Source organism: Tyto alba, unplaced genomic scaffold, assembly GCF_018691265.1.
Source record: "Tyto alba isolate M040663 unplaced genomic scaffold, T.alba_DEE_v4.0 Super-Scaffold_2, whole genome shotgun sequence".
In the NCBI taxonomy this organism is placed as follows: Eukaryota; Metazoa; Chordata; class Aves; order Strigiformes; family Tytonidae; genus Tyto; species Tyto alba.
The window spans coordinates 32,188,200-32,207,652 of NW_024881282.1; the positions used below are offsets into that span (position 1 = coordinate 32,188,200).

At 45.8% G+C, this 19,453-nt stretch overlaps 1 protein-coding gene across 1 annotated transcript in view; it reads right to left on the minus strand.

The window, feature by feature from the left end:
• The window catches only part of RBFOX2 (RNA binding fox-1 homolog 2), a 172,975-nt gene that overhangs the window by 53,430 nt on the left and 100,092 nt on the right, over nucleotides 1–19,453 (minus strand). Inside the window, 1 exon segment of the mRNA XM_042792194.1 lies at nucleotides 5,120–5,344. Coding sequence (XP_042648128.1) covers nucleotides 5,120–5,344 — 225 coding nt within the window.

The window sequence follows — 19,453 nt, forward strand, 5'->3', positions numbered from 1 at the left end:
CCATCACACAATGACAAAGATCCATCCAGCCCACTGTCTTCTTTCTGACAGCAGCCAAATCTGTGGCATCTTTGGAAGGACATAAGAACGGGGCAAACGTTTAGTGACTTTTCTCAAGCACAGCCTCCAGCAAACTGAGCCAGTTGATGTCTCAACTTCCAAAGCATCCTAGGGACAGAAGCTCCAATGCTAAATTCTTCATCATATGGAAAAAAATAAGAAACAAAAGCCTGTTTTTTCCATACGTGGCACACAATTATTTCCTGCGGGTATTCTAGTAAGTGAAAATGGGAAAGTTCCCCATTCTATTTCCCATACCATTCAATACTCTATGTACTTGTCATATGCCTTCATTTGTATCAGTTCTTTTTGTAAGTGAAGATTTCATTTCTTCTCATAAAGAGCCTGCTACATCCCTTTCATCATCACTATTATCCTTCCCTGTACTACTTCCAGATCTGCTATAACCTTTGAGAGATATGCAGAAGTACCGCAGCTATATACTCTAACGTAATGACATTTGCTGATTTGTTTCTCTCTCAAAATCATTTTTAAATCTGCCTCACTAAACACAGGTCTACAAGTGCTGACAATAATCTGCCTCATACTCAAAATAATAAAATAATCTGCCTCATACTGAAAGCAAATTCCCGATGTTAAATGTCAGTTTGCTGCCTCGAGACAGCAATTTCCAAGCTGAGGTGGCCAAACAATTGGCAGCTAACTACTTATCTGAAGCTACTTCTTCCTCATGTCTACCTGCTCAGCAGTATCAGAAGACAAGCGAGGATATTCATTAAACATATTCTTCACCTGAAATACCACACATGAGCAATTGCTTTAATTACTGAAGTGATGAAAAATAATTACAGAGAAAAATTCCGCAATCTCAGACTAGGCAAGAAATACCCGAGGGAAAGTGATCATTATAACATCATCCATGTGTTACAGAAGTCAGTCGAGGAACCTTGGTGCCACTGGCTCCCTTCTTTCCAAACCCTTGCTAAATGTATGGGGCACACCCAGACGACCGAGCAGCTTCCCATCTTGCTTCTGAACTCGATACGTAGGGGTCCCCCACCACCGATGTGTCTCCTTTAAGAAATCAGAAAGTCAATATCCCTTCATGTTATAGCAGATGAATTAAAGATGTTTCAGTATGGCACATCAAGAAGCAGAGGCACAATGCTCTGTAATTAAATAATGCTTTATATTGGTTCACGACAACCTAACACCAAGGCGACAGCACCTGCCATTTTCATGCAAAGTAATTTACATAAACTTATTCCTCTACTTCTATACCTCCAGCTGCATTCCATAATTTATACAGACACACAAATTCTTCCCTCTGACATTAACAAGAGAAACGAGTTGAATAATCAGCTCACAGTATTAAGTGCATTGCGTTTACTATCAAGCAACCTTTTTTAGTTCAGCAGATGATTAATCTTCCCTCCATGGGTAGAGTACCAGGAGATGCAAAGAGCTGACAATTGCTCTCGGCTTCTGGCCATGCACTCCACACGCGTACCTTGCAACAACAGCATTTGCTGGATCCCTGCAAGAGCTGCTCTAATTCATTAACCCAGCAAAAGAATTGGACAGCTTTCTGCCAGGTCAGTGAATTAAAGAGGCTCACGTAAGGAATGCCAGAGCCAGTAAACAGGAGTGGGAGTTTGCGCTTGGAGCCAGATCTCTCCTTTCTGACAGCAGTGAATCTTTAGATCAGCTCAGCTGCCAGAGGTACTGCAGCCTAATTAGCATCTCCTCTTGCAGCTATCTGTGCTGGCTGTCTCCATTAGGGGTAAGCACGCTAATGTAAACCAAGCAGGGGGAAGAAACCAGGTGACCCAGCACCACAGAAAGTGAAATGCAGAGCATCAAGGGCTTAAGAGGCAGCCTGCAACAGGCAGACTGAGTAGGCCAAATATGGTCTGGTACCTCAGTCTATTTTTAATCTGGGTCTTTCAGCTGTGCTTTGGGACAGTATCAAGAGAAAGGACAGATGCTTGGAGATGAAGATCAGGAGACCCACATGCCAGGCAACAAACAAAGCCCCACAAATGAGGCTTGATCCTAAAATAAAGATTCCAAAATATTAAGCTGTTTGTATTATACCACCTAGTGTGCCAATTTGTTTTCCATGCCCCTGCTTTGAGAGCTTTAAATGCTTTCCACTACACTCAGACCTCTACAACCAAGCTTGTCCTCAGCTGATGACACCAACCAGGCATTCCCCTTTGCTCAGGGCTCTTAGACTACGTAGGAAGGCATGGACTTTGATCCTCAAAGTTTATTTTACTTACATTCACTGCTGACGTTTGACCTCAGGCTTCCAGACCACTGTCTGTTGAATCAGACTGAATGATCTGAGATTAGAGATGGTGTCTGACTTGCCTGCCAGAATCTGTCAAGTTTCTAAGAAAAGGTGCTCCTACCCAGGGTGTTAGGGACCTCGTTACACTGCTGCGTAACATCTTGCTGACCAGATGAAACTCCCCTTTCCGTGAGGGACCTTTAAGTCACCCCATATTCTCTGCTACTTTTGCAATTATCCTAAAGGCTACCAGCCAGAAAAGCAGGAAAGCTATCTGAGCACACCTTTTGCTATCTTGCTCTGTCCTGTCAACTGAACCAAGTACGGGCCTTGTTCTTAAAAGCAAGGAGAGGCCTTATCTGTCTGGGTGAAGGAATTTCTGAATCATCCCATGGGAGCACAGGCTTCAAGTCAACAGCTAAAAAATCCACCAGCTGTTCGGTCTGGGGTATCGCTTTCACACACATGACAGCAGCTGCGCTTGTCAGTCGCAGTAATGGGAGGGAAGGATCATGCATCACCCACGATGACTTTTTGCTCTGTTAAAGTTAGCTTTGTTGTTTGAGCAAGGCAACAAAATGGTGAAAGGAAAAGCACAGCAGTCTAGTCCACATGGACTGAACACGTACGTCAAACAAGTAATAACCCTCGTATGTGACGGACAAGATGCTTGATGTTAGCTGTAGACATTCAACTGAAATAACCAACCCGTTCTGCTCTATTTTAGTAGCATGCTTTAGCTTGAGTAACTACTGAGCCTTCTTCCTTCCTCGAGTTCCTACAACATTAATCAGTGTTCTGAGAAGGAGAAAGTTACAAGCAATTACATCCCAAAGCAGCTCAGAGAATCAAAATAGCTTCATACGGAAGGAGTCCTAGACAGAAAGATAAAGGGACTCAGAAGATCCAGGACCCTGTGCCCGTGAAAGCCTGGCATGTGCAAAACCCTCAGCTGAGGCGCCTTCCCCCTCCCCCTGGATTTCTTCGTGTGCCACCAGCTGGGATCCTCCGGGTTTGATCAGTCCCAGCCATAGCAGCCGCAGCAAAGCGCTCGTCCGCACCCTTACCCTTTCCCAGGTAGCTGTGGTCTGCGAGACCAGCTCTGCACACTCAGTTCACACATATTTAACCACGTCAAATGGTCAGACCAGACGTGCCCACCTCTTTCCAACAGCCAGTACAAGCGTTGCGTGTTATTCAGCCTGTTTCTCAGATAACCCCTGCCAGCCAGGCTCCCTCCACAGCCTCCTGGCAACACCGCTGCCTCCCAGCAACGTTTCTACCCTCGCCCAGATGGGCTCCTCGTCCCTCCTCTCAGGCTAGCCGGCCTTCCCGCGCGCTGTGGGCTCCCCTCAGAGCCGGCACTAGTTGACAAAACACAGAGCTCGACCCTGCAGCACCACAGAGATGGCTCCTAATATGGAAGAGGAGCAGGAGGGTTGGCAAGAGCTTGCATCCAAGGTCAAGGCTCGCATCATTTCCACTTGAAAGAAACGCCCTTAAGCTCTGGGCAAGGATGGGAACAGCAGAAAAAAAAAACATGGCAAAAGCCATTGTCCTGTCTTATGCCCTGTTCGCAGCTCTCCCATCCAGCCAGCAGTGCTCGAGGTAGCTGTTTGCTGGAGATGGGCAGCCCAGATCTTACAGGTTGGAACAACATCGGACAATCTGATACTAAAATGACTATTTGCATTTCTGCACACTGCTCTAGGTTTTATTTCCAGCCTGATCTTTTCTCATCTACATCTCTGTTTGCCGAGTAAGGCACGTGAAGTTCCTTTTACGCACTGTGCTTTTACGGGGTTTGTACTCTTTTTCTTCTTCAAGATGATGAAGTTGCCGCGTTCTCAGGATGAACTCAAAGATAATCTTGTCAAAGCCATAACCAGCGGTGTCATCCGTGCAGCCAGTGCCCACCAGAGAAGGAGCAGAAGCGGCGCGTGCCGGGAACCACGCACTCTCGAGTTGGCACTATCAGTTCTTCCAACCATTGGCGTTGAATTCACTCAGCACTTACTGGGGGAAAAATAACCTCTACAAGCCAAACACCCAACTACAAGTAAAACTGAAAGCATTAACAGATTAAGTCTGCCCCTGAGCGCCAAATGCTCTCACCATAAGGCTCTTTATTAGGAAGTTAAGTCTTAACAAGTGGCTTAAAGGGTGGATAAAGCTTTTCCTGGGATAATCTGCCAGCATGCTGCCCAGTGCCAGTTCCAGGCCATGTGAAGAAGAAAGCAAAAACGTGTAAGGTGAAAATAGTTGTCTGGCAACTGAGTGTCCGGTACCTGAGAGGTCCTCTCCTATCTTTGCCCCCTGAAGCTCCCTGCCATCTTCAGGAAGTCAAAGAAAAGTATTTTCTACTCTGCTAGTTTCCTGAAAAAATAACCACATTGGGATTACACCTACAACGCATGCGCTCACCCTAATCCTTTGTACCGTCAACCTTCCAGAATTTGCCTCCATCACATTCATTTGAATCATTCACCGATTAACACAAGGTAATTAACACTTTTGTAAAGGACTGTCTTTGGACAATGCCACCATAGTAAAAATACCATGATCCCAAGTACTACTGCTCTTTGCAGACACCTGTTTATGAGAGGAACACGCACAATGGGAAAGACAGGAAACCTCGTAATGCAAGGCCAGAAGCTATGCTTTGTTTGTAATTCTTGCCTTTCCAAGTCTACCGCTGCTTTGCCGCACACTCTTAATAAACAGTCAGCAATCTAATCAACGGCGGCTTCTTCCCAAAGCACGGTGCTGCTCTGCTGCCCCTGCACCCCCCTCTGCACTTACTGCAAGAGATCCGTTCTGCGTGCTGGCCGTGTTCGTGCTCTGCTCTCCGTGCGGCTGCGTGCTTCCGTAGAGTGTCAGATTGTGCTCGCTGGTCTGGCCTGCATAGTCCTGAGTGTGTGGCACCCCGTACTCTGCGGGAATCCCGTTCTGTGGGGGTGGCGGAAATGGGATTGTGGTGAATGGCTGCACCATTGCATCAGGAGTTGCTGCTGGCTCCTGGTTACCCTGAAGAAAGGGAAAAGGAGGAAACAGCTTTATACTACAGAAAAGAGATCAAAACATCAGTCTGAGAAATGATACACACACGTGTTTATGTGACTACCCCACCCACAGCCACCACAATATGGGAGTCTTCTATCATATTCTCTATCAAAAAGAGCATGCCGCTCTCCTCTGAGCCATGACACTGTTTTCTTAATCTTTTCTGGGCAACTTTCTCACTACTGGGTGGCATATGGAGACCAAATCACGGGGCTTGCAAATTGCAAACCCCTGTAATCTCACACAAGGGCTTTATGCACAGTAAGGCATTATTTTCGAAGGGGGAAGAGACACTGAAACATTGGAACGGAGGACGAAACACAGACAGAAGAACAGAGGTTTTTAATATGCCTAGAAGTACCCTATCTGGGTCCATCTCCTCCAGTCTGGTCCTCATGGCTCTGCTCACAAGCAAGCATATCGTGTGGTTCAGAGCACGCTCTTCTCTGTTGTGTTACAGTGGGAGAAAAGTAGTCAAACTAATTTTAAAACTGATCTATGCAGCAGCCCCTCTTTTGCTCCGGCAGCACTGAGTACAGAGCACGGGTGCTCAAGTACCAGCTGCTGAAACATCCATTTGTTTTGTGCTGACTCTGCAGAGACACCGAAGAGCTGTGGGACCTGAGCTGAGAACACAAGCCTGGAGCACGCTCACTCTCTCCCCAGTCCTGAGCATCACTACCACCACACAAGGCATTAATTACTCACTCCTCCCTCATCTTAGGGTATCCCACAGAGGCCTCTGTGCTAGGACAGTACTTTTTAGCAGCTTTTAGCACTGCCTTAGATGTAGCTGACACCAACCGGGTGACTCAGAAACAGACAGCTGACCATGCAAAAGATGTCCCCGAAAGTTGGTAAAAAAATCTACCCCATCATGCCTGAAAACCACCCAAAGCAAACATGAAAGCATGCAGTCCTGCCGCCGCTGCAGGGGTCTCACTGAGGGGGAGGCAGGGAGCTGCATTCAGACACCTGGGACGAAGGAGAACAGCCTTGACATTGAAACCCAACCCTGGGAAGCCCAGGGTGCTGTACTGCTCCTACTCCTTCCACCGCCACAGCAGGGAAAAAAAAAAAAAAATTCCATGGAAGAGATTTATGATAGGAGGGCTGTTTGATTTATGTGTGTGTCACCAGACTAATCCTGATTTTAAATTTTGGCTGCTGTTCCAGCCCTAGGTCCTCCCCCACAAAGCCCAGAGGTGCTCGAGCCTATTCTGACACCAGCATGCTTAAATCAGTGGCGTAAAAGAGAAGCAGACATTATCCTATGGATAGGAAAAGCGGAGTGGGAATTACCAAGCAGCCTTTCAGCAGAGAGCATGCAGAGGCTGACGGACCTCCAGTGAAGCCGGACAAACCTTTTCAGTCCCTTTATCAGCCTACCTGCAGTTTTCTCTTCCGGGCGAAGGAAACAATGATAAATGCAGAGCACCTCCAGCCAGCACTGGGTCATTCAGACACTGGCTGAATCCCAAATTTGCTGTGACATTAGTCTATCTGGTCTGCCTCCCCTGGGGGCCACGTGGCCATGCGCTCCCCGCAGCTGGGGAGGAGAGGGAAGGGCATTCAATACCACTTAGCGGAGCTGAGCTGCAGCCGTGGCCCGCGCCGAACGACAGACGGTTTCATTAACTAAAGTCCAGCCGCTGCAAAGCCTCGCTGCCTGCACAAACACAGAACTCCGCAGCCTTATCTGAGAAAGAAAAAAATTCAGGCAAGCACGCCAGCCACGGCCAGCGCTCAGTTCCTTGCACACACTCCCCAGGGCCGCTGCAGCCCTGCGTCGCGTGCTGACAGCTCTGCGGAGGTTTTTCACGCACCCAGCGCCTTTTCGGAAAGCAGGACAGAGTGGTGGTGGTGGCTGTTGTTGTTCCCTCAAAGGGGAGGTCAGCTCCACCAACCCTCCCCTTCTGCTCACTCCTTTGCCATTCACAGCTTCAAAGTAAGGAGCTTTGGCCTCAACCTAAACCACCATCAAAACCTGCAGGGCAAATTTTATAAAATGAGAGGGAGGAGGAGCTGAGCGATGGCTATCCCACTGCAACCCAGGTATCAGCAACCCCGCCACTCACCCACTCAGACTAGTTGCCCCCTGTCACGACAGCTCTACTCCATCCGCATACTGCCTCCTTTTCAAGCTTTTTCACTTACAATATTTCATTATATCCATTTGTCTGTGTGCTTCCACACAGTCCACATTGCCTGTGTGTTTCTTGTGTTTAAAATAAGAGCTAAATATGAAACCGATTTTTTTTTTTTTTTTTTTTAAATTTCAAAAATTGGTAGGATAACCCCAGGGTAGATGCAGTAACAGAAACTATTTCAAATTTTCTTAGAACAAGCTAGATTTACAAGCTGGTATTCCTTCCCCCGATAGGAGGAAGAGAATGCTAATTAGCCACAAACAAAACCTATTCCTGCCATCCTCTCAACAGCGCAGGGCTGCTCCCCAAAGGACATACTCCAGCATTTTGTTTAATCTCACTCTTACACTACTTAAAATGCCAGCCCATAAACCTTACATAATCTTATTTTCAACGTTTTTACCCCTCAGTTAATACTGTTCCTTCCAGTTTAAATGTATTTCACCCTTTTAAATATTTTCTCTCCCTTCTTCAATTATCTACAAATGCTTGAAAGATTAAAAATGCTTTCTCTCCCTTCTGTTGCTTGTGGCATTTTGATAATACGTATTTATTGAGCTTAAGCACACTTCACAAGCCAAAATATCCTGGTAACTTTACTACTTCTCTCTGATCTCCCTAAGATTTTGAAATAAGGGATTTCTGGTGCAGAATTAAATGTTTTTAATACCACTGCCACTTTTGCCCGCGCACCCCCCCCCATCTCACTGACATGCAAAAATTATATCTTTTATTACAAATTTATCCTTAATTTAATGTCTCAGGTTATCTGTAGATCTATCACCATTATGCTCCTCCAGGTTTCATTATCCCACGGAATATCTATACTTCAAATTATTTTCCTCTTGATATGATTATATACATGTGTCCAGTCTTAATTTTTTTTTTTTTTAATTTTCATTTCCTTTGATGCTTTAGAATAACTTTTTTTTTTCCTGTTTCCAACAGTATCTACAGAAAAGGATTCCTGATGAGATCTCTGCAGGTTTCATGGCATACTTATACCCTGCAAACCCATAGGAGACTCTGCCTCTCCTGTTATTCCACCAAATTTCAACATTTACACAACACTTCATATTTTCAAGAACTAACATAGAAAAAAAAAAAAAAAAAATCCCGCTTATCTTCAAACATAGAACCTGAACTCCTTTCCCTACTTCTAACCCAGCAGGGGAAATCCTGCAGTCAGAGGCACTGCTTTGCCCACTCCTCAGGAAGTACAAAGAACATGGAGAAAACCCCAAACTTCCTGGTGAAGGTACATACGTAGGAGGAGAGACTCCACTGAAAGTATTTCGTCTATCCAATCTTGGCAACATGTCTCACTGCATTGCCAGTCCTGCCTGTTTTAGCTCATGAAATCCTCTTGAACTCAAATGCAACAGCATACTGAGATGGATACATCCAAGAGTAGTCACCATCCCCAAACACATGCGAGGATGCCATCGCTAGGAAAGCCTAGCTACAGGTCCCCACAAGAACTATTGCCATCTTCAACTTGTGAGATGGCATGAAATAAATCTTAACTAATGTTCAGGAGCAGAGACACGCTTTTCTCAGCCACGATGCAGAGTGGCTGGCAGTCTCCAGGAGGGGAGCTTGAGGGACGCTTGGCTGCAGGAATAATTTCAGCAGTTCCAGGTTAACTGATTCCCTCCATGAGTTTGTGCTGCCGTGCACCGACCGTGCTATTTGCCATCCCACGCTCATCAAACTGGGAAAGGCTGTTCAGTGCAACTGGAACTCAATGTATTTAACACACTCGTTAAAAAAAGGAAGAGACTTCAGTACAATATATGGTAGCCTACGTATTTCACAGAAAACCAGCAATTCCTCTGTTTTCTATTTATTCTGTTGCTCTGCTCCCACAGAAATCACTCATCCACATCAGGTAGGAATTCAAAGCAGCTCCCCTCTTGCAAAATGTTGACATCTGATTCATCAGCACCCAAGCCCTCAGGGCACAAGAGGGATACAGGATACCCATCTGGTCTCCTTTTGCGGGCCCTTATTCTCAGCCCTACAAGGGTCCAGTCACGTCCCTGCACATGCCAACTTCCCTCCTTAAATCGGGGTTTTGCCTACACAGCTCTGTACAAACCCATCCCACATTTTGTTTTTTAAAAAAAAAAATTAGCTAAATTGGTGAAAAATCCCACACGAGAGCACATTTCTAGGAGTTTACACAGGTTTAACTTAATTAACAAACTTTATAGCTCCAAGCTAAGCAGAGAAATGGTAAGTAACCACACGTAGAGATACCTTGCAGAAGGGTGGGAGCTGTGGATGACATCTCAATAAGGAGCAACTGGTTCAGCAAACGCGACATAGGGTGAATTCTTTCAGCAGACAGCAGGTGGTGATCCAAGATCACGGCACTGGAGCGCCAAGAACGAACACCAGAAATGCACACAAAGGCCTCTTACTTCCATGAAACTGTCAAAGACCAGTCTATTTTGTGAAGGGCTGGTTTTGTTTTACTCATTATAGAAACGGGTGTCATTACAGGGATATGAAAGGAGTCTTACAGCAATGCAGCTCCAGATCCCTTCTGTATTGGTATGCCATAATACACATAGATATTAAAGCATAACCAATCAAATAAAAATTATAATCCTGGTAAAGCTAAACTGGTACAATTTCTGTAGAGACATTTCCATGCAAATTGATACAAGGTGAACAGTCTATGCCATCCATAACCCAACTGCAAGTCGTAAGCATCAGAGAAAGGTGCAGAGAAATGCTACAGCATGTAAACATCAAATATATCTCTTACATCTGCCTTTCAACTCTGGTAACCCCCAAATTATTGGGATAGATGTGAGTATGTGCTTATTAGTGGAGTTTCTAACAGGTATGCCTTCACTGAATTCCTTTATGAAACCTTGAAGCCACTGACTTGCAGCTGACAGAGACAATTAACCTGTTTGTGAAGATCGGTTGTGTTCCAGGCTACATCTGCTGCTCTCTGCGCTAACCTAATCCCTTTCATAAACAGCAATAACGGCTGTAGCTCGCAACCATTCGACCTGGAGCTGCTGCCTGCCCTCAGCTCTCCTCATGAAAGGGATCCTTGTGAGCAAGGAAGATGCGGGGACTGCGCTGTCCCTCCCTCCAACGCAGGTCACAGCCTCCTGTCCGAGCGGCTAACGTGACACACGGCTCCAGCAGAAGAGGCCAAGCTCTGCTCCCCAGCTCTACGCAGACAGGAGAGAAAGGGCCTGCCACACAACACTGCTGCCCAGCAGCAAAAGAATAATAAGGAACATGGGCTGGTTGGTGTTCCCCCCCCCCCCCCATTCTCACAGCTGAACACAAATTAAGGCTGCTGTAGCACGCTCCCCTTCCCAGCCCCTTCCAGCACAGCCTCCCCCCTCCCAGGGCTCCTCCTGCAGAAGCCCCGGTGGGACTTGCGCTCTCAGCCACCGTTCCAGGGGGTCTCTGCTGCCATCCCACCTCCCGCTGCGTGCTCCTGCCCCTTCTCCCCTGCCAGTCAGTCACTGTGGCCTCTGCTGAGCCATTTCAGCACGTATCCCAGGAAAAAAAAAAAAAAGACTAGCTTTTTATTGTCAGGTTAGTTTTGCTCCCAGTTAAGAGTGCTGAAATGGGTTGCAAGGAGCTGGAGAACTGGAGCCAGAAAGGAGAGGGGGTGGAGAAGCTGGGGAGGGAAGGGCCATGGGCACCAGCACTCGGATGAGCTCAGGCTGCCGGGGAGCCACAGTCTTCGGCATGCATTAACCCTCTCCCCAGGCAATCCCACAATTTGTCTGCTGAAAACAAACATATCAGCAAGAAATTTCTTCACAAATGGCAATAGATACAAAGCAGCATGACGGATGCTCCAAGACCCACCAGGAACTCGAACATTATCCCCTCCAGAAGACCACGGGCCAGGGCATTACCCTAGAGATAAACCCTAACCTGCCCTGGTAGCTCTCACAGCACTTGGAACCTAAGCCTTGACTTTAAAAATTGTGCTTTTGCTCTTCAGGGTCATGGAGATACTAAAACACAAGGCAAAGTGACATACAGGGTGATGAAGTTATGGCTTTCCAACGCCCCAGTCATGCCAAGAGTGACTTGGCCATGTGAACCCTGCAGGTGCCCACAAACGCCATACAAGCTCTTTATGCAAAAACACAATAATACTTTCTCTGTCACAGCCATTTCATTAAGGATTAGTTTCTGAATGGGAAGAGTGGGTAAAATGCCTATGGAAAGGAAGTTTGGAGCTGAAAAGGATATATGTAAAGGGTATAACCATCTTGTACTCTTCATCTTTGTACAGACCTGTTCCTGGATTCAGAGGGGTACATGACCCTAACCTGACACCCACAGTTCACGCTACAAAAGCATTTCTGTTACTCTAGAGAGCAAGACCGGCACGTCTGGCTGGCTGGTGACCCAGAACGATAAAATCAACACTCTTTTCCTTGATGTGGGTTGATCAAAAAAGCACCTTGAAGAGGAACACAGTAATAAAGAGGTTTTGTATTTCATCTGTATGTCTAGAGCTTGATCTTCATTTGATCTATGACATATTGGGGTAACAGAAAAGGATGCTGGACTTTGACTCTACTACTGTGGGCACAAGAGCAATTCCTTCTGAATCCTCCCAAAAGCAGCACTCTATGTATAGGTAGTTTTGCAAATGTTTGGTGGAGTTTTATGCTAGCTTTGTTAAAAGAGAGGAAAGTTTATATGTGTGATTTTTTTACATATATATTTAAATCAGATGTAATGATTTTAGGCAATGGTTTTTGCATTGAATTAACTTAAGCCTAAATTAACCTTCCACCAGAAAGAAGGGGGGGTGGGGGAGTGGGAAATGCCTGCTCTCAAGCTTGCACCTAGCTAACCATTTAAAGGCATGTTTTCTTCAACTTCCTGGTGCAAGCTTGCACTAGACTATCTAATCTTGCCCTTCCTTCTCCTAGATATATAAAGCAAGGGAAGAAAAAGTTATCTTCCAATATACACTCTATCATTCCAGGCCACCAAAAACTGTTCTGTAAAATAAAACAGCTGGCCCTTTTTCTGTTGTTGTTGTTAAAAATGCATTTAGGTACTTCATGAAGAAGAAGTTCAAGTCCCTCTTTTGCAGGAAAGGATGAAAGAAAATTATAGTCTTATCTTGCTCTTATACACAGGAAGCACTCACTCATCCCCACGCTGTCATTATTTTCAGTAATGGTCAACTTTTGCTCTACCCCAATGCACAAACGCAGGCTCTCAGTGCTGAATGTGTACAAGCTTAATTAAAAAGCCCCTGGGCAACCTGCAAAGAGGCTTCCTGTTGGATATAGACAAAGCTTTAAAGATACACAACATGAATAAGGCCCAGAGCCACATCTATTTACCAGCCTGAAGCATACCTTTCAGATTTAAAAAAAAAAAGCTCTGAAATCTACATTATTCCCCATTCCAAAAAAAAAAAAAAAAAAAAAAAAAAAAAAAAAAAAAAAAAGAAAAGAAAAAAAATAGTTACATGTTACTGACACGAAGACGTCCCAACAAACGCTTTCAATCAATTCATGCTCTCTGGGGTTGATTAGAAAGAGAATTGTGCTTCAAGAGACAACATCGAGGTCTCAACATCTGTTTCCATTCCATATTAGGGTTTCCATTCCATATTAGGAACGAAACTACCTCAAAGAATTATTGGGAGAAAGGGGTGGGGGTGTGGAACAAAGGAAAGAAATCACCAGGATGGATACGTCCTCAGCAGCAAAGCCAGCAAGTAAGAGAAAGGCTCAGGCTCAATTTTTTTGTTCCACACCTACCCTGGCTGTGTTCCTCCCACCTCTGCAATATTCCAAGTGATTATTTTCCACTTCACATTCCTAGTCAAATGTTCTTGGGAAAAAGATTTCCGTAAGACAACTAGCTTTCAACAAATCAGTATGAAAATAAAGTCTCAAAATACTACAAAACTAGATTACGTTGATGCAGGAGGCACCCAGAGCTGCAGAAGCATCTCCCACAGGAGTGAGATTACTGTTGGGCAAAGAGGGTTAAGTTTCTTCTTTTGGCCCAGAGTTCAAATGAATCATAGCTAAGAAAACAGCGTGCTGCACATGTGCCACGTATGTTTAATCCAAGCTAACCACGATTAGCTTTTCAGCGGATTAGCAAACTGATCCTACTCACACTTGCATGACTGTGGATCCTTACGCAGGGAGGCAGCAGGAACCAGAGGCCAGTGGTGGGGAAGAAGCACGGTACCTGCTCTTTCAGGAGTGGTCCATGGGTGCATCAGAGCACCTAGGCACTCACGTACAAGACTAAAATGTCACAGAGGACCTGCCCGTGTTGCTTTGCTGCCTTACTCCTGACTGCTAATAAGTAAAAGAACAGCTGCAGAACATGGAAATATAACTGGGAAGAGAATCCCTCCCGGTCCCATGGTTAACTCTTGACCAGGCTGTCAGGGTAGCATCACAGCTACTGTCACCTCAGCTAATTCTGCAATCAGATTGCTCGCTTCAGACAGCTTTGTTTCAAGGAAGGTGGTAGCTCTCCAGGTGACATCGTATTTCTAAAAATCAGTATCTGCTTCTCCAACCCCAATCAGGTACCTGAACTGGACTGATAAGCAATTTTTCATCCCATGTCCTTGCTCTGCAAACGGACTACTGCCCTGTATCTACAAGCACATCAGCAAATCTCAGTGAGTGTGGAGAGTTATTCCTGCAACTTCAAGAATTCAAACTGCTTTCCCAAATGTTTAAATCCTCATGAAACTCATTCAGCCCCTTAGAAAGATTTGTGTCTACTTTAGTCACAGGAATTTTTCAAAGCTCTTACTGTGTGACACAGCTATCTGTAATAGACCCCCTCCAGATCTCTCTATATATCCAGCGCTCTTCTAGGAAGGATTTTGAAGATCCCTATTGGCATCAGGCTTCCCTGTCTCCCTCTCCCCGGCTGTGATGGGAATGAGCTGAAGGCGGTACTGAGCCGTGCAGAGGTGCTGCTCTGAGCAGACTTGGCTCCTGGAGGACAGACAAACCTCAAAGCCCTGTCAGGCAGCTTCACTTATACAGGACTTACACAGGCCCCTTCAACTCCCCCTGTTTCAGTGGCCAGGAGGAAAGTCCCCCTGCCTGCCTGCGCTAACTCCAGCACCTCACAGGGGAAAAAGCAGCCCTGCCTCCGCTGCCAGCGTAGGAGGAGGAGGAAGGGAGAAAGTGCTGGGAAGGGGAGAGCACATCTGGAATCAATTGGAGAGTGCTGAATGCCTCGGAAAGAACTGCAGAGCTGGCAGAAACCATAGCGAGGAGCCGTGCGTTTGGACGTGACTATGGAGCAAAGGTGGGGGACAAGAAGCATACAGCATGCTTAAACACAAAACCAGAGCTCCCCTTGGGGCTCTTTTTTTGAACGCAAGCCGCTAAACATCTCAGCCCTGTCGCATTTTCAACTGCCACTGGCCCAGCACGGCTACGGTCAGGATTCAGTACAGAAGACAGGGGACGAGATGCGCAGGCCTCCAGCAAACGGGACTCATCTGTGTCTCAAGGGCCAGGACTCAGTAACACAACAACAATATTGTATCAAGCTGCTCTCAGGGTGCGCGGCGGAGGAAATCTGTAACTGACTTGGCACACAATTGAGAACAGAAATTTGACCGTTTAAAAACGCAGATTTCTTCCCACAGTTACTTTCCATGCCAGCAACGCATTCTCCTATCTCCTGCTACTCACTTGTTCCAGGAGGAGTTTTCCATTTTCAAGGAAGCCTTCACTATGTGTCCTGGAAAGCAGATGTTCGGGAAAGGAGCAGAGGGTCATGGAGAAGCAACTCCCCAGTGTAGCAGCCTGGTACAAGGAATGACTACAGATGACTGGATAGGTTACCAACAAGTAGGATGAGGAAAGCACTGCTACTTTGGTATGTGGCCTCGGCCAGATGAAAAATAAAACACATGCTTTCGCATATGCATTTTAAAAAGAGAATTAAAAAACTCAAAAGGGAAGAGCCACAAAAAAGACCACAAGATTGGAAAAAGCCTGTACATGGCTGTACACCGAAAAACTTGAAGCATCCAATCTATTTTGCTTATAATTTAAAAAAAAAAAAAAAAAAATTAAGTGGCAACTGATTATTTTGTGGAAGTATATTAATGGTGTGGAAAAAAGAAAGTAGGCAGTAATAATATTTAATCTAATGAACAAAGGCATGAAGAAAACCAATAGCCAGAAGCTGAGTTTGATAAATTCAGCTCTGGTAAAAGACACCATTTTATTTTGTTTACTGATTTCTAAATGACAGTCATTAAGTCAGCTGGTGAGAAGGACTCGGCCCTTTCCACCTCTTCATGCCTTCTTGCTGAAAACATTATGTCATTCAAACAGAGGTACCTGAGCAAGACATAATGGCCTACAACATACATACGGTCAGAAGAGATGACTTAAAGCCAGATCTATAGGCCAATAACCTGGAAAGCTCAGAAGAGCTGGTGGAAATTGATGCACATAGATTAAAGCAGATTAAACTAAGCAGCAGACATATTTATAAGTTAAAAAATTTCACCTTATGGAGAGGAACAAGCTATTGAGAAGTACAGGTGCAATTCCGTGTATCGCCCAACACGATAAACTACCAACTGCCTTCAGAAGCAGCGGCTCTGCTTCCCTCTCCGGCTGTCGGGGGATCTAGTCATGCCACAGCCATAGCCAGAAAACTAATCCAAACAACAGTCATCTGTTTTGGTCATAAACTGAACTGTCTCACTTTATATCTGCCTAAGTACGATGCCCAAAGCGGTGAGGAGGCTGAACATATGGCCAGGGCAGAGAGACGAGGGGGACTATTCTTCTCACAGCAGCACGCAGTTACGCTACATTAAGCGCAACTTGAAAATGCACCTGAAAGCCACTTCATCCCAGAACAAGAGGTTACATGGATATTTAGCATATGTTATTGCCACTACCTGCTTCACTTATGCTTAATTTTTAGTGTCCCCGTGTAAGCCAGCATAAAGGTGGTTTATACACAGTGAATTTGTCAAGTACCTCAGGAAATATTTTCCCTTTGTTATAAAATCCCTTTAAAGCCTCTTTCCCCCAGGCCTTCCAGCTAACGTATGTTTACCAAATTCCTGCTGTAACCACGAACCAGCATAGACTTCTCCCCTACACAGGCCACCTGTAGGGCTCCAAGGTGAAGCCTGAGGTGAGCAGTGCATTTCACCACCTTTCAGATGGCTCCTCCGGGCCTGAGCATCCTTAATGCAGCTGCTGCAGCCCCCCATGCTGCTCTCCCTTCTCACCACCGCATCAATGCCTTGGTACAGAAAACACGCACAGGTTTAACAACAGTGATATACCAAGTATTTGCATGAAACGATTGTGTATTAGTGGCAGTCTCACTTTTAAACCGTTCTGTTTTGCTGAAGCTAAACTGATAAACCTTAAAAGCTAACTTGATATAAGAGCATCTCGTTTCAGCGGCATGCCTGTCAGCATCTGCATCTCCATTAATATGTTACTGCATCAGTTCTTGTGAAATTTACCCCCCCCCATAATTCCCAGCAGACCTCCACCTTCCACAGCCAAGTGCATTAAAGGTCTTTTTTTTCCCCTCTTCACTTTGTCTGTCTGCTCACACCTAAAGAAAGACAAGAGAACGGGCTACACAAAACTTAAAACCCTTTCAGCCAGTCGGTCTCCCCTTCTGTACATCCCCTTTCACGCACACAGTGTCAGGCTAAACAAAGCCGCTAGCTCCAGGATACAGGCCTGGAAAAAAAGCATTGGCATCTGGCAACCAAGAGCAGCAACCCAGCATACGAGCCTGAGAGCAAACACAAGTCTCTGGCACCAAGAGGAAACACCGAGACGTACGCCTGACTGCTCCTGTCAGTCTTGCAGTGGGGGAATGCCCGATTATTATTTTTTTTTAAAGCATATTTTTATCTTATTACTGAAAGGAAATGCCAGGGACTGCTGCAGCCCCTGTCCCTTGAGGCTCTGCTGCTGCCATCAGGCTGCACTGCCTTTGCAGTGATGAATATTTAAACAGGGCAATAAATATTTCAGAGTGCATTCATCCCAGTGAGAAGCCTACTAGCATAAGAGACATGAGACAACCACGCAAGGCCGGGGCCACTCCCTGTTTTGCCCCTCGGGCTCCCTTGTCACCTGCCCTCCCCTCAGCCCTCCTTCACTCCAGCCCTCAACGGGCACCTGAGAGCCTCAAATATTCATGAACACAGCTCCAGTTACTTTCCAAACAAGCAAAAACACTGTGAAAAAGTAAAAAGGTGCTCTGCTTTCCAGAGAGGTGCAGAGCACAGCTACTGCATGCTTTGCTTTCACCTCTTCTGGGGCCTCTGACATTTGGGTGTAGTGCTCACACCAGGGAGAAAATAATTTGCATTAAGATCCCACATTAAAAATCTTTTAATATTGCACCTTGGAAGAACAAAAAAACCAAGACCACCAAACCCAAAAGCTCAACCAGCACCCAGTCAAGCGGGAAAGCCTGTCTCTTCCCCTCCCATCTCCTTCCCTTAATTGCAGCAGTGCACTTACTTGGGCATTTCTTGGTTGCTAGCAGCTCTGCTGGGGTCTCTGTGGGATGCTAACAGATGAACACAACTTGGCCATCACTGGTACAAATAACATTGGCTAGAAAACTGGTTTAGGACATAACAGAAAATGCATGCATTTATTCAGCTATCATCTGCACGTTGTTCGTGTACTGGAGACTGTTTTCACTTTCATAGTGCTAAAAGCTTGGGTTTTTAACTAGGACCGTAGCTATGCTCTCACTTATAAAGGAACTTTTTTTAAAAAGACAATTTCAGGTGGTAACTAGAGTTTTGCAGTACATTTTAAAGGAAATTAAAATTACATAAGACACTTGTTCAGAAGCAAATTTATAGGGCCATAAAACCCATGGCCATGATCAAAAATGGACTTTGATATCAGCTTCCACTGCATATCTCACTAGATTCAAAAGACAGAAGATATTTGCTGGAGAACATATGGAGAAGCCTTCAGCAACCAATTAAGCCTTCTCTGAGTGAAGGGAAGCCAAGAAGACACCCTCATAAAGAGGAGCCAGCAGCCAAAGGGTTATCCTAATTGACAGGCACAAGCTAGCCTGCCCTGGCTAACTGAGCTGCAACGCAGCATCTCCTTTGCAGGTAAAGGCTGTAAATAATAGTATATATAAAAAGAGGCATCTCTTCCTTTCCTGGTGCCCACATTTTAAAAGATGATGGGAACTAAACTGCAATCTCAGTGTGTCACATGCTCTCAAAGATGCCTCTTGGACTGCACAAGAAGGCACTCCTTGTACCTGGATTCGGGCCCAGCTTCAGGTACAAGCTGGGCACCAAATGGTTCAGCCCTGTCACGGCCTGGGCACTGCAGGGCGTGTGCAAGGGTATGCGACAAGTCAGCAAGCTCTGCAGATGCACAGTCTCGGAATAAACTGCTAAATTGCCCTGCAGTCTCATTTCAGCTGCTTTTAGGCCTTTGAAGGGGAACAGGCAGGTCTTTGCTCTGCACAGAAAGGGCCGCGCAGCACCTCAGGAGTGAGCTTCCTACCGCAAGCCAGAGCTGCTGCTATTTCATCCACAGTCCTCACGGCCGAGGGAAGAGACCAAAGGCAACATCCGAGTGCTGCGCAGCCTGCTCAGGATGGCTGCTTCCCTATTAATGAAATTCTCTCTCATCCCCCTGCTCTATGGCACGAATTGGTTCCAAAGTGAAGTATTGAACTGTCAAACAGTAAAACCTCTCTCCAGACAGCATTTCAAGGAAGAGCGGCTGAATACTGAATACGTGGCTCAATCACCTGCCGCCACCCTCTGTCCTTTCTGACCGAAGGCTCCTAGAAGAGCAGCAGCATCCCTCCTTCAAGACTGGCCATCAGCCATGTCACCAAAAAGACGCTCTTTATATTAAAA